A 13,872-nucleotide genomic window follows, 5' to 3' on the forward strand; every position below is an offset into this window, starting at 1 on the left:
CCTCGTTGTAGCAGATCAGTGCTGCCCCAATGACATAGTAAGGTAAAAGCCGGGATGAGGAATCGAGTCTTTCGCCCCTAGGTCTGTAGATAATATGTAGTGATCACAGCTTTGTTCCCATCTCACAGCTGTATAGTGCCCTAGGAGAGTCGTCTTTCAAAGGCCTACATTGCCGACTGATCTCACCGTTATGTCCTGTTCTACGGAGCGTGATGAATGCGGTGACTCTGCGACCCCTATACTGTCATTGTCAGACAACGCTGCCGAAGCGATGGTGACCACTAAGTCTGGACTGAGTCATTGGTCTCAGTCCGGTTCAATGCAATGAGCACTGTGGCTGGCAGAGAGAGGCCAAGCACTTCATAGAGCAGAGAGGATGAACCAGCGTCCCACTCAGTAAGACTCTTGAAGGACCTTAGCAGGATCCTCACTGCTCTGTCTGAGACGTCCGTTCTCTAGAGGTATCGGCCTGGCATCTCTCACAGTCCTATTGTAAACCACCTGCTATGGTAAATCCGCGAGCAACTGCACCCAGCTCTCTTCCTGTGGGCCCCAACAGGAACCTGCTCCCTCTCCCCCGTCACTCAGATGAATGCAGTGGAAGAGGCTAACTGGATGCTAGACCCCTCTGCTACTTTATGTTCAGATTGGTCACGGCTTTCCGTGGAAAGACCCTTCCATAGTTCACAACCAAGCTCAAATCACCACGTCGCCAAAACACGCCGCACAAAGTGAGCTGCTTTCCCAGCTGCTGTATGAAATCGCCCATCTGCATTGAAAGGGACCAGCTTCCCCAGCGTGAATCAGCACCATCGCCAGCGTGTGCGTGGGACGCTATGACCAGCCTGCAGGAGAAGGCCCAGAGACACTCAGCCATGTATGCCCCTTGCTCCCATGCCCACAATTACAAGAATAAGCTAAGCCTTAGAGAAAAGGTTTTATGAAAAGGGAGCTGGGGAGATACAAGTGGCCTTTCTCACCTGAAAGCCCTGCCTTGCGTGCACAACGGCATCATTCTGGACACACAAGGGGCAGGGCCGGCGCTTCCATTAGCCGACCCTAGGCAGTCGCCTAGGGCGCCAGGATTTGGGGGGCGGCATTTTGTGCGCTCCCCACGGGGCGCACGGGAGCTTCCGGTTCTGCTCCCGTCGCGCCCCGACGGACCTTCTGCCGATGTGCCGCAGGAAACAGCGGCAGGCAATTGAGCAGCTCAGTGACTGCCGCTGTCGCCTGCGGCATTTTGGCGGAGGGTCCTTCTTCGGCGGCGCAACAGGAGTGGAACCGGAAGCTCCCACGCGCCCCGTGGGCTGCGCACAAAATGCCGCCCCTCGAATTCTGCCTAGGGCGCCAGAAACCCTGGTGCCGCTCCTGACAAGGGGTGGGACTCACAAGGGTATGACGCACCTAAATACATTTGTGAATCCCAGCTGAGATGCCCAGGGCGTAAGAGCTAGGGAAAGAGCCGGGGCTGGGGATTTAACCAAGCTCTCTAGCCCTCTTGGGCAGGTGTTGCGTGTCACACCGTGCGTATGACATGAACTTTGTCTTGACAGAGAGGGCTACTGCATAGCCCCTCCTCTGCTGCTGGGCTCGGGGGGTTGGTGTATGGCGCCAGCTGGGGTGACAAAGTTATGCCAGCAAAGGGCCGGGGACAGACGGTGAAATGGAAACACTGGCTGGACTTTGGAGGAGTTGGCATTGCCCACACTCTGAGGCCTGGACGAGCCGCAGTCTCAACTTAGAGGGGCAGGGATTTGACCAGGCAGCCCCCAGCGGTGTGCACAAGAGCTGAAATGGCAGGCTGGGACTGTAGCACAGACCATGCCCTCTGAACATCCCTGACACGAATCCTGGGAACAGCCACCAGCCATCAGCGTTTGGCCTTGAACCACTGTAGTCACAAGCTCCGGGCTGAGCCAACCTGACATAGACTCAGCTAATGCTCTCAGGCGTGGCACCATTGGCAAAGGTGGCGAGAGGCAAAGGGTGGAAGAGAGAGGTTCCAGTGGAAATAAATTTCTCAGCGTGCTTTTAAAGGTTTTAAAAGAAGAATGCCGTTTAGCAATAAACAGAACAAGTTACAAACACGCTGTTGCTAGGGAATTGGGTAACCATTTCCATGTCCCACTGCTCTGCACTGCTGAGCTGATTGGAATTCCACAGGCTAGATCACATGGCGCTAGCAGGGCCTGCTGGCCAGTGCAGTAGATGAGTGGTCTTCCTTTGCACTTCTTCGATGGAGGTCGCGGTCCAAACCCTCTCAGTCTCCAAATGAGCAAAGGCAGCACACCTAGGCTCTGATGAGGAGTGTCACATTGCTCAGCTAAAAAGAACAGGAGCACTCGTGGCACCTTAGAGACTAACACATTTATTTGAGCATGAGCTTTCGTGGGCTACAGCCCACTTCATCAGATGCATAGACTGGAACATATAAGAGGAGTATATATATACATACAGGGAAGATGCCATACCAGCTCTAAGGGGCTAATTAATTAAGATGACCTGTTATATCAGCAGGAAAAAAACTTTTGTAGTGATAATCAAGATGGTCAGTTACAGACCATTGACAAGAGGTGTAAGGATCGTTATCATAAGGAAATAGATTCAAGTAGTGTAATGACTCCGCTGAGGAAATAGATTAAAAAAGGATGCCTTTTTGCCTCTTACCACCTCTTTTACTTTGTTGCTTAGTCATGGTGGCATTTTTTTGGTCCTCTTACTCTTTTTTTTTTTAAATTTGGGGTGCACATTGAATTTGAGCTTTTTTTATGGTGTTTTTAACAAGTGTCCATGGAACTTGCAGGCATTTCCCGCTTGTGACTGTTCCTTTTCATTTCCATTTAAACAGCTTCCTCATTAGTGTAGTTCCCCATTTTGAAGTTAAATGCCGCCGTGGTGGGCTGTTTTGGTAGCCCGCCTCCGTTATATTTAATTACATTATGGGTGCTATTGCCAAGCGGTTTGGCTATATTCACCTCTTGGACCAGACCCTGTGCTCCACTTAGGACTAGATCAAGAATTGCCTCTCCCCTCGTGAGTTCCAGGACTTGCTGCTCCAAGAAGCAGTCATTAATGGTGTATAGAAATGTTATCTCTGCATCCCGTCCTGAGTCGACATGGGGTTAGCTGAAAGCCCCCAGAGGGACCAGTCTGTGATGCAATCACTCCTGGATCTCACCAATTATCGGAGGCATGTCTTACTAAGACTTTCTCTCCCACATGAAAATTACGAGACCTTAAAGGATGTCTCCTGAGCAACATGGCTGGTGTCTGATTTGTAGTGTGTGGGCTGCATTCCTAACATAGCAGCAAAGTTACATCCTCTAAACAAACTGTCACACCATGGATAGGAATAGTGTTGGTCCATACAGGGCGCCAACTCTTTGAATAAGTGTCACGGAGTCCCCGGGCGATGCTCTGGAACTGCTCCCCACAAAGCCAGGCAGGACTTTGGGGAGCCTCCTCTCCCTTGGAGCAGACTGTCTCCAGGGCAAGAAGCTCACATGGCTTCACCTCCTGGGTCTCTCCTTGGAGCATTTTGCATCCTCTTCCCCTCCATGCGCTTCCCACAGCGAGTCCACCCAGGCGGGGTCCTGGGGAAGCCACCGGGTCCTGCACCCCCACTTCGCAGTCAGACGTGACTCTCAGCCAGCCAGTAAAACAGAGGTTTATTAGATGACAGGAACACGGTCTAAAACAGAGCTTGTAGGTGCAGAGAACTGGACCTCTCGGCTGGGTCCATTCTGGGAGGCAGTGAGCCAGACCCCCACGTCTGCACTTCACTCCTCGTCCCCAGCCAGCTCCAGACTGAAAACTCCCTCCAGCCCCTCCTCTCTGCTCAGCCCCTTTCCCGGGCCAGGAGGTCACCTGACCTCTTTGTCTCCAACACCTTCAGTTGGCACCTTTGCAGAGGAGGGGCCCAGGCCATCAGTTGCTAGGAGACAGAGTGTCAGGCGTTTAGGTACACTGGCCCTTTGCTCTGCAGCAACCATACACCCTTCTCCCACCACCTAGATACTTAAGAACTGCATAGGGGACACTGAGGCACCAACACAGTATTCAGAGAAAACATTAAGAACATTCCCATTTCGTCACAATAAGGCCAAGAAGTTCATATCCCCTGAAATGGCCCCTGCCCACTATAATGCAGCTTTGCCTATAAAATCAGCTTGTGAGGCGTCCGATATGTCTGAATAAATCTTTCTGCTAGTTCACTTGTGGAAGGATGGAACACAACTGATATGACATGTTTGATAGCCTTTCTTTTGACAAAGAGTGGGTCTCTTCAGATGTGAATTGGGTCCCATTGTCACTTACAATCTGTTCCGGAACTCCCTGCTGAGAAACGTGAGTCTGCATGCTCTTGGCATCTGCACCGAACTAGTTGAATTCACACAGAATGTTTCAATCCATTTAGAATGAACTTCTACTGCAATCACGTACATCTGTCCCATGGATGGCCTGGAGTAATTCGTGTTGTACTGTGGCATTTGTTCAATTTGTGCCCCATAGAGCATATTGTCTCTCTCTGGTTCCATTTCGGTATCCTTACCTGCCTCTTCCATGGGCCGGCATGACAAGCAGTCTGCATTCACGTGGTGGCTGGCACTTTTGAACTCAATAATGTAACAGCAAGCACCCAAGAATATCATCCCATTGCTGGGACTGCTCTTTGGGTTAAAAGGTGAAGATCTGTAACTAGAGTAATTGTTTCCAGATGGAGAGTGGTAAAACTTTAACTCCACAAACTAAGCTCAGAGCTTCTCCATCAATTTGACCATAGGTACGTTCTGCTGAGGTAAGCAAAGGCAATAGATCTTTCAATGTGATCTTCCACAACGGGACATGACTGCTCCTATGCCACATGGGGAAGGATCACAGGCAAAGCTACACGTTAGTGGATAAGGGCCCTTTCTTGGGCTCACCCGAAGCCTTGGCAATGCTGTGTGGACAACCTCCATCTCTGTCCCTTGTGTGACAGGTGGTTTGGAGGCTGTAACTCTGTCACTTGTCAGGCAAGTGGAAATGACGGGCCATCACTGGAAAGGAACATCGTTGTGACACATTCGGAGGATTCAGCCTGTGATCTCTTTCTCAATGGCCTGGCCTCAAAACACCCTTGAATTCACGTTTCTCCTTGTTTGCTCTAAGTCCTCGCTCATCCAGCCTCACTGGGAACCTTGAAATCACCACAGACATGGGCAGCGCCATTCTTTTCATCACTGCCATGACAGAGGCGCTCCACTCCTTCAGTTCACCTTGGATATACTCCCAGCATCCTGTAAGTGCTGCAGTTCAGTCACTGCCTCTGGCCAGATCACAAAAGGCACTGGTCAGGCTTTGCAAAATGCAGAAACTTCCTCCTCCTAATGCTCAGTTTTTGCTTTCATATGTTTTAAGGTTTTGATACCGTCCTGAAAGACATCAGCTGCCTTGTCCAAAAGCTCTGCTCATTTTAGTTTGGGCCTGGAGGTTTTTTTTGTTTTAAACCTGCAGAAACGTTGGGCTTTGCCAGTCCACCTGAATCTCTCCCAGCCATTCTTTACCGTGTAGCACAGGACTTCCTTGCTTCCCAACATAGAGGTCTGCAAAGCGTTGTTTCCAGTCACGTATTCCCTTCACTGTAACAATGCCCGGGGATTTAACAATGCCCCATGTTTAAGAAGGATGAATTAAAACTGGAACGGGTACAAAGAAAAAGAAGGATAAGGGGAGATATGATTGCACTCTTTAAATATCAGAGGGATAAATACCAGGGAAGGAGAGGAATTATTTCAGCTCAGTGCTAATGTAGACACGAGGACAAACGGAGGAAATTTAGGCTTGAAATTAGACGAAGGTTTCTAACCATCAGGGCTTTAAGATTAAGCTAGATAAATTTATGGAGGAGATCATCTTGCAGGAGGTCAGACTAGATGATCATAATGGTCCCTTCTGATCTTGAATTCTATGATTCTATGATTCTATGATTTCCCCTGTGAGATTTTAGTAGAACTGAGGTTTTCTGCAACTTCATCCTATTAAGTGCTCTCTGATAATCCTGCTGTGAAATTAGAAAGAGCAGGTGCTGAATCCAGCTCCATTTTAAGTTTTACTCCTCCCACTTGAAGGGGAATCCAAACAACATTTCATTTGTTGTCTTCTCAATTTAACAGTTGTAGAGATAGGCTCCATGCTGTCATCTGGTATCCCATCTTCATCTCTGATTGTTGGTCTTTTGCTCTTTGCATGACAAAAATAACATGAAGAAACCACCGGGGTACAGCTGGTCCCAAATAACTGTGTTTACCGAATACACACAGACACGCAAGGCCTAGCTATGTATACATGGCTGCTCTGGCTGGGTTCCGATGACTTGTAAGACATAGAACACAGTGAGTACCACTAGAAGGCTCACCTTATTCCTATCTACTACAATCAACCTGAAAACAAGGAAAGCTGGGATGATGGTGGTTGTGGAGACAGAAAACTGTCCTGTTTTATGGTGCCTGGAGCCCTGACCAATATAGACTTGGCTTGTACTGTCCATGCCATTTCTACAGACTTGGTACAGTGCCTGGAGTGCATTTAGGTTTCTGTACGCAGCAGATCTCAGTAACTCCCATCTACCTACTGTGTGTGTGTGTGTGTGTGTCTGTGTGTACACTGTGTAACATGGGGGTCACACACACACACACACACACACACACACACACAGAAGATAACCCCAGGGCTTCCAAAGAGATCAAAGCAAGAATACACTGACCTCTAGATTCTCTCGCAGACATAAAGAAAGCGAAAGCGACTCAAGGGTTAGCAGGACCCCTACATTCAGCCAAGAGAAACACGTTCTAAGAGCCAGAACTCGCAGATAACAAGCCTGGACAAATACTGTTCGCCAAGCTCCTTCCCGTCCCAATACCAATTATATATTTATTTTCTATTTGGCTGAGCAAAAGCATTTCCCCCTAGCTTACGGAAAAAACATCTTCAAGAGCAACTGCTTTTGAAATCTCACTGGAACCCTGTACCTATTTTAGCTAGACCTGACCAAGATACTCAGCAAGTCTCCTGTCTGGGAAGAACTCAGATCTGAGGTTAGAACATATCCTGCTCTTCTGACAGGTGATTGATTGGACCATCATATCTTCCATGCAAGGAGGGAGACTGTGTGTTCCGCATATTGCAGCACAGAGACAGGCCCACTGCCTGGGATTCTTACTAAACAACTGCGGATGGATTTTCTGGGGGCAGAATATACTTGTCCTGAACAGATCGCCAGTTATAAACCTTGGTCTCAAGGTTTGCACTGAGGCTCAGGCAATGTCTGTATTCATAGTTCAGATCTGGAACAGGCCTCAGCCACAAATGAAGCATCTTAGTGGCCAGTGGATATAGCTTGTCCACATTCCAAAACAGTGACTGTCTGGAATAAGCCTGTGTCTGCCGTCTCTGTCCCTTTCCATCACAGACTCAGTCTGTGCCCTCCCCCCCAGTCTGAATATACATTTTAAAAGAACAACATGGTACGAGGGCCTGAAGTGCTTCTAAGTCATGAGTCAAAACCTGCAACGTATGTCTCTGATTACCATCCCTCTCATGTCCAGCGGAGATCCGTCCCTCCCCTTCTGACCAGGAGAACAGGCCCGTGTGGCGCACTGGCTCCGTTCCCTGCTGCTGCTTCCCTCCTTCCCCTAGATCCTAGAGAACAGCCACTGCAGGCTGCTGGCTTCCCCTGCCCATATCTGTGGTCCCAGGCCGCGTTTTGCAAGGGCTGAGCGAGGGCAGGCTCATGTTGCAGATTTGGGGAAACCGGCCAACTGTTCTTGCTTTATTTCAAAAAAATAAAATGAAGGCAGGAGAAGGGGCAAAGCCCAGCTGGGCCAGGTCTCTTGCTGCAGATGGGGGGGGGGGGTTTGGCTGGAGATGGGGGAGGGGTTTACAGGCAAGCACTTCAGAGCCCTTTGAAATGGCTGCTCTTGGCAAAAGCCTTTGCAAAGAGTCTCAGCCAGCACAGGGGAAATACCATAAATGCTCATAAAAACAAATTGCTTTTCTACAACCAAAGTCTCTCCCGTACCCAAACCTTTTCCAGACGAGTGACAGCGCAGAGCTGTATAATGTAGAGCCGTCAGCAGGCCAGATCCTGCTGCCCTCGGAGAGTTAAATGCTTTGGCTCAGGTAAGGACGTCAGGATCTGGCTCAGTGGCATCCCACTGCCAGCTGGATTCAGTGCCCAGCATCAGCACAAAATGTCCTGCTCCCAGGACTCAAGCTGTGGCTGGCACCAAGTTACAGACCAGCTCCGATGCCAGCAACCGCAATTCGTCTTTCCATGTGGCTGCCTTCAATTAAACTCTGCGCTGAGGGGGAGGTGTGCTCTGCAGTGCCTCTGGGGGGATCTCGTTGCTCTGGGGGAGGCGAGGAGGCTGGTGTGGAAGCAGCCGTGCTCCCTGTCCACACAGACCTACCTCCTGAAGACACGCCCCACACCAGAGAGGAGGGGCAGGGTTGGCCCCACAAACCCGGATTCCCCGGGGCCCTTTTGCCTGAATGATGCCAGCACAACAGAGCCACTAAGCACCCTGGGACATGCCCCAGACGTTCCTACCCACTGGGGACTGGGTTGATGCAATAGGCCACTGGGGCCATGGCAACCAGGGCACGGTTTAGTGCAGACCTGGCCTGCACCAGTTACCTGACCCCTGGCAGCCCCAGATTCGGGTGCTGCCTTATCCCTGTCCCTGCCATGGGGGTGAATCAATTATATGTAGGAGTCGTATTCCAACCACCTGGGAATTTCTGTAACATCGTCCAGCTGTATCTGGGGTCCAGCCGAGAGTTACTCTCCCCCCTAACTTGGGCAGAGGACAGTGTGTCCTCTGGCCCCGACGCTCAGAGCTGAAGCCCTGATGAGCTAGTGTTCTAGTGGCTGTTTGCCATTTGGCCCGGGGGCTCGAATGTATCTGGGGCTCGGGTGTATCTGCAGCTCATGGCAGCTCAGCTCCGTGTTACGAGCTAGGGAGGATTAAAGCTTGGCAGCCTGCTGAGGCTGAAGGGCTCGGACAAGGAGCTGGAGGTGGGTCCCTGCTGAGCGCTCCCCACTCTGGACCAGCAAAGCAGAGGAGCGGCACTTCCCGCCAGGCTTGGGGCACTCTGCTGCGACTGGGGCTCCTGGGGCATGGCTGGGGTGGCACACAGCAACAGGTGGGGGGGGAGAGTTCAGTGGTTTGAGCATTGGCCTGCTAAACCCAGGGTTATGAGTTCAATCCTTGAAGGGGCCACTTAGCACCCCTCCCACTGCCTCTCTTCTTGGGGGCATGTGTCCAGGCTGAGTGCACACCATCTCTAGCCACATCCCTGTCTGATTTGAACTCACTTCCCCAGGGGGCGAGGATCAGTCGTGTTCTTACCGGGTCTCCGGGCACTCCGAGTGGTCCTTCCCGTCCTTGGTCACCTTGTGGGCCAGGATCACCCTGAAAAGGCAGAAAAAATATATAACTCAAGGAGACACTCTGGAAGCTGAGAGTCCTGCAGGCGCTGGGCAGCAGCGAGCCAGAGAGAGCAAAGCAGCACAGGTGGGCAGAAAAGGGAGCATTTCAGAAAGCAGACCTTTAGCCACACGCAAAGCACCTTGGATCGTTAGCCATCTAGCCAGATGGGTCCAAGTCACAAAGATCAGGTGGGAAATTAGCTCGTGCTCCGGGGAGTTTGCATGCAGGGTTGAGCATCAGCAGATGGGGTTCATCTGGGAAGATCAGAATGGATTGAGAGCCAGGCTCTCCCAAGTACAGGGGTGTTTGTATGTAGGGTTTTGGTTTGGGCCCATCTCTGCCTTAATGACTCACGTGAAGTTTCATTTATCATTGTCAATGAGTATGGCAACGGCAACCCTTGTCCCCAGTCAGGATCAGGGCCCTCCGTGCTAGGAGCTGTATAAACACCTATGAAGATGTGGTCCCTTCCTCGATGATCTTATAGTCAAGCCAAGGTATCTGCCCAACCTCTCTCCCCGCTGTTCGGTGGGTGCCCTGCATTGCACACTGACAGGATACTTTTAGCACTGCATGCACACAGAGAGGGGAGCTGGGGTCCTTCTCTCCAAACTGGGCCCCAACCTCAGCTCTGCTTTGGAAAGATGTGTGCTGTGGAGCTGTAAAAAGCAGCAAAGAGTCCTGTGGCACCTTATAGACTAACAGATGCAGGGATTCTCCTGGGAACTTGGTACTGTTAAACTTCCAGAGCTTTTCCTACAGCTGAAATGGATGATGTGCTGGAGCTGGACGTCTCTCTGTCCTGCTTTGGAGAGCCCCGCTCAGCACAGCTGTAAATGGAAACCCGTGGGCAGATGTGCGTTCAGCATTGAACCCTTGAGCCTAGCATTGCTTCTTTCAAAGTGCTCTGTGCTAGGGGCCAGCAGCAGGGAGTCCCAGACTGCCCAGTTAGTGAGGAAACCTCGCACCGCGGCTCTGCAAGTCAGACCCCCCACGACTAACCACAGTGCAGGGCTTTGCATAAGGGAGAACACTATAGAGAAAGCCCAGAAACTGTGCCATCCCTGCGCGCTCACTGGCCGTGCCTGAATATGCCACCCCAAGAAAGGAGCTTAGCAGGGGTTAGGTTGCAATGTGTAGCTCTGAACAGTCAGGAAATGCCTCATCCCCAAGGTCTCACTGTGAATTCAGAGCCATGTAGGCAAATAGCCAGTTCTCTGCAACGCTAAGCTAGCTCCACTCCCACGCACAGCACATTGTCCCTTAGCTGTGTGCTTCATGAGCTCAGCAGCAACAGCCACTGGGCATACTCGCCTCCGCCCTGAGATCTGCCAGCCCCACCATCAGGCCCACTTGATGAGAATCTAGACTCTTTCACTTCGCCCTCCTTGCTTTCATAGCCTTCTTTGAGCCATGCAGTCCCTCAGCCTGGCTGTGCCACACTAAGCACTGGCACACCGTAAAAACTAGCGGATAAATCTTCCATCACTTTATACCTTCCTTACAACCTTGCCTGATGGCTAGAGGTCGGGGGACTATGAAATGAGGAGCAATAAAGCCGTTGTTTGCTAGCTAGACGCTTCCATAGGGCCATGCCAAGCAGTAAATATAAACCATAATATTAAGGTCCTGAATACTGATGGAGACGTTTCTGGCAATACGCTCATCCCTCAAGCCAGAACGGAGCCTTGGAAATTCGCCTCCGCCTCTTTCTTAACAGTTTCATTCCAAAGCACTATTGTGGCTTCATTCTAATGCACATCTGCCTTGCACAGAACAGACAGCGGGCTGCTGTTCCCAGGACACAATATGTAAACAGGAAATTACAATTTTGGCATTTTCCAACAACAAGCAGGACTAGAGAACCCCAAGAAGTTTCCTTGGTGCTGTTCTGTACACTCCCCACCCTGCACGTCTATAACGTCAGGTCGATCTCTACCGTGCTAATGGTTTCTAGTGTCAATACTCATTGCAGCAGGGTGCATACCAGTCTGCTGTCAGTCAGCCTATGTAAAAAGATCACATAGGACCAGAGGTGTGATATGAGAAATAAGCTACCATGTCTAGCTGGTGGAGATGATAAGAGCTGCATAAAGCTTTCCTAGCTCGCCCCAGAGGCAGGAAGAAATGGATCTTTAAGTCTCTTGGGAAAGCCCAGCATTGGACCTATTCATGGGAGGCATCATGGCAGCTGGCAAGGCACAGGAGCCTGGCACTGTCCCATGTGACTTTCTCATCAGCAAACTAGGGAAATGTCATCAGAGGAATTAACTGTATGGTGGGTGCACAACTGGATGAGTGCAGTTATCTATGGTTTGCTGTCAAACTGGGAGATTGTTTCTAGTAGGATCCCACGGGGTCAGTCCTGAGTCCGGTACTGTTCATTATTTGTTATTCATTATTTTGATAGTGGAGGTGAGAGTATGTTTATCAAATGTGCGGATGATACCACACAGGGAGCGGTGGGGTTGCAATCACTTTGGAGGACAGGAGCAGAATTCAACATGACCCTGACGAATTGGAGAATTGGTCTGAAATCAACAAGATGAAATTCAATAAAGACAAGTGCAAAGCACTTTACTTAGTAAGGAAAAACCAAATGCACAACTACAGAATGGGGAACGAGTGGCTAGGTGTTTGTACTGCTGAACAGGATCTAGGGGATATAGTGGGTCACCATGGAACATGGGTTAACAATGTCATGCAGTTGTGAAAACGGCTAATATCATTCAGGGGTATATTAACAGGAGAGTCGTATGGAGGACATGGGAGGTGACTGTCCCACTCTCTGTGCTGCTGAGGCCTCAGCTGGAGTAGTGTGTCCAGTTCTGTGGGCCAGGCTTTAGGAAAGTTTTTAATCTTCCAATGTGTTAAGGTCTGTTATAAAGAGGATGGTGATCAATGGTTCTCAATGTCCATTTAAGGCAGGACAAGAAGTAATGGGCTTGTTCTGCAGCAAGGGCGGTTTAGGTTAGACATTAGGAGATACTTTCTAACTCTCCAGGTAGCTAAGCTCTGGGCCAGGCTTCCCAGGGAGGCCGTGGAATGCCCATCACTGGAGGTTTTGAAGAACAGGCTGCACAACCAGCTCTCAGGGATGGTCTAGGTTTCCTTGGTCCTGCTTCTCAAGGTTTCTTCCAGCCCGGCCTTGTACGATTCTATGGCAAGTGCCCAGGCCCTTAGGATCGGCAGGAAATCTCAGCCCTGACCCCATGGACACTGACCACTCATGCACCAGCAGTAGCCCCCCACAGGCAAGGCCCCCTCTCCGTCTGGTAGCAAGACTGGCTCGTTGTGATGCCTTTGGCTCTCTCATCAGGTGGCTTCCACCTCTGAGCACAGAGTTGATGCAGCAGTGAGTGACACTGGCCTAAGGAGCCTGCTGCTTATGGCAGCAACCCCATAACTCCTCTATCCACCCTCTAGCTGGGCCACCTTCCCAAAGGGGGCACATTCAGAATCACCTGGAGTCTCCCAGAGGGGCTGGGAGTGGCTCCATGTTGTGCCACATATAGCCTTTAGCAGCCTTGGCCTCCCTCCTCCGTCCAGCTCCAGTGTCACAGCCTCAGGACACACGTGCTGTCCTCCCTGCCGTACGGCAGAAGGAAAGAGGGAAAGAGATGGCCCTAAGATGCTGGCAAATCTGCTCAGGCTTTGGGAGATTCTCCTGGCTGAGATGCTCTGCCAGCCAGAACCATGGGCAATGGCTTGCCCAGTCCATAGGGAGTTGCTCAGCTCTTTGCTGCATGGATGGATGATCCCCATGTCCAATATAGCAAACCATATTGACCAGGTGCAGCAGCTTAACACTGGAATTCTTGGCTCTCCCCGTGGCTTTGTGGGGCTGTTCCTACTCTTGCTGAGTACTTCCTACTGCTGCAAAGTGGAGGGCCGAGGTGTGCGCAGCAGCGCTGGCAGATGACATGGGAGAGGAAGGGGTGGACAGGAGCCCCAGAGCAGGAGAAGCACAGGGAGCTATGGGTGATGGATGGGACCTTTGGGAAGTGACTCACTTGGTGACTTCAGCTGTGAAAGTGGATGGGTGTTGAGAGCCTGGTTTGGGGCAGCAGAAGGAGCTGGGGTATCGGGAATAAGGGCAAAACAAAGGAGATTGATTGAAAGACCCCCCCCTCCTCCCCTGTCTAACACCACACTAGCAATCCACTGCGCAAAACAGGCGGCCAGTTTGCTGGTGTGGACACTGCTCCCCTGTGTGTACGTGGAGCTGGGAAACCTGAGCAGGTTACTTTGCCCTGGGTTTTAAAGGGGCTCAGCCACGTGGGCAGAGTGAGCGGGTTCCACCGAAGGCAGGTCTGACTCTGTGCACCGTGTGGGTCGGCGCTTCGCTGGGGGTTTCATGGAGCCTTTCTTCAGCGTGTGTGGGGAGCACGGTCCAGCC

General features: G+C 51.0%; 1 protein-coding gene across 2 annotated transcripts in view; it reads right to left on the reverse strand.

Annotated features, from left to right (window-relative positions):
- The window catches only part of COL6A1 (collagen type VI alpha 1 chain), a 69,759-nt gene that overhangs the window by 24,107 nt on the left and 31,780 nt on the right, over window positions 1-13,872 (reverse strand). For both annotated transcript variants that reach the window (XM_045031810.1, XM_045031809.1), the window contains one exon: window positions 9,393-9,455. In XM_045031810.1, coding sequence (XP_044887745.1) covers window positions 9,393-9,455 — 63 coding nt within the window. The remainder of the gene's footprint in view (window positions 1-9,392; window positions 9,456-13,872) is intronic.

Source organism: Mauremys mutica, chromosome 10 (genome assembly GCF_020497125.1).
Source record: "Mauremys mutica isolate MM-2020 ecotype Southern chromosome 10, ASM2049712v1, whole genome shotgun sequence".
In the NCBI taxonomy this organism is placed as follows: Eukaryota; Metazoa; Chordata; order Testudines; family Geoemydidae; genus Mauremys; species Mauremys mutica.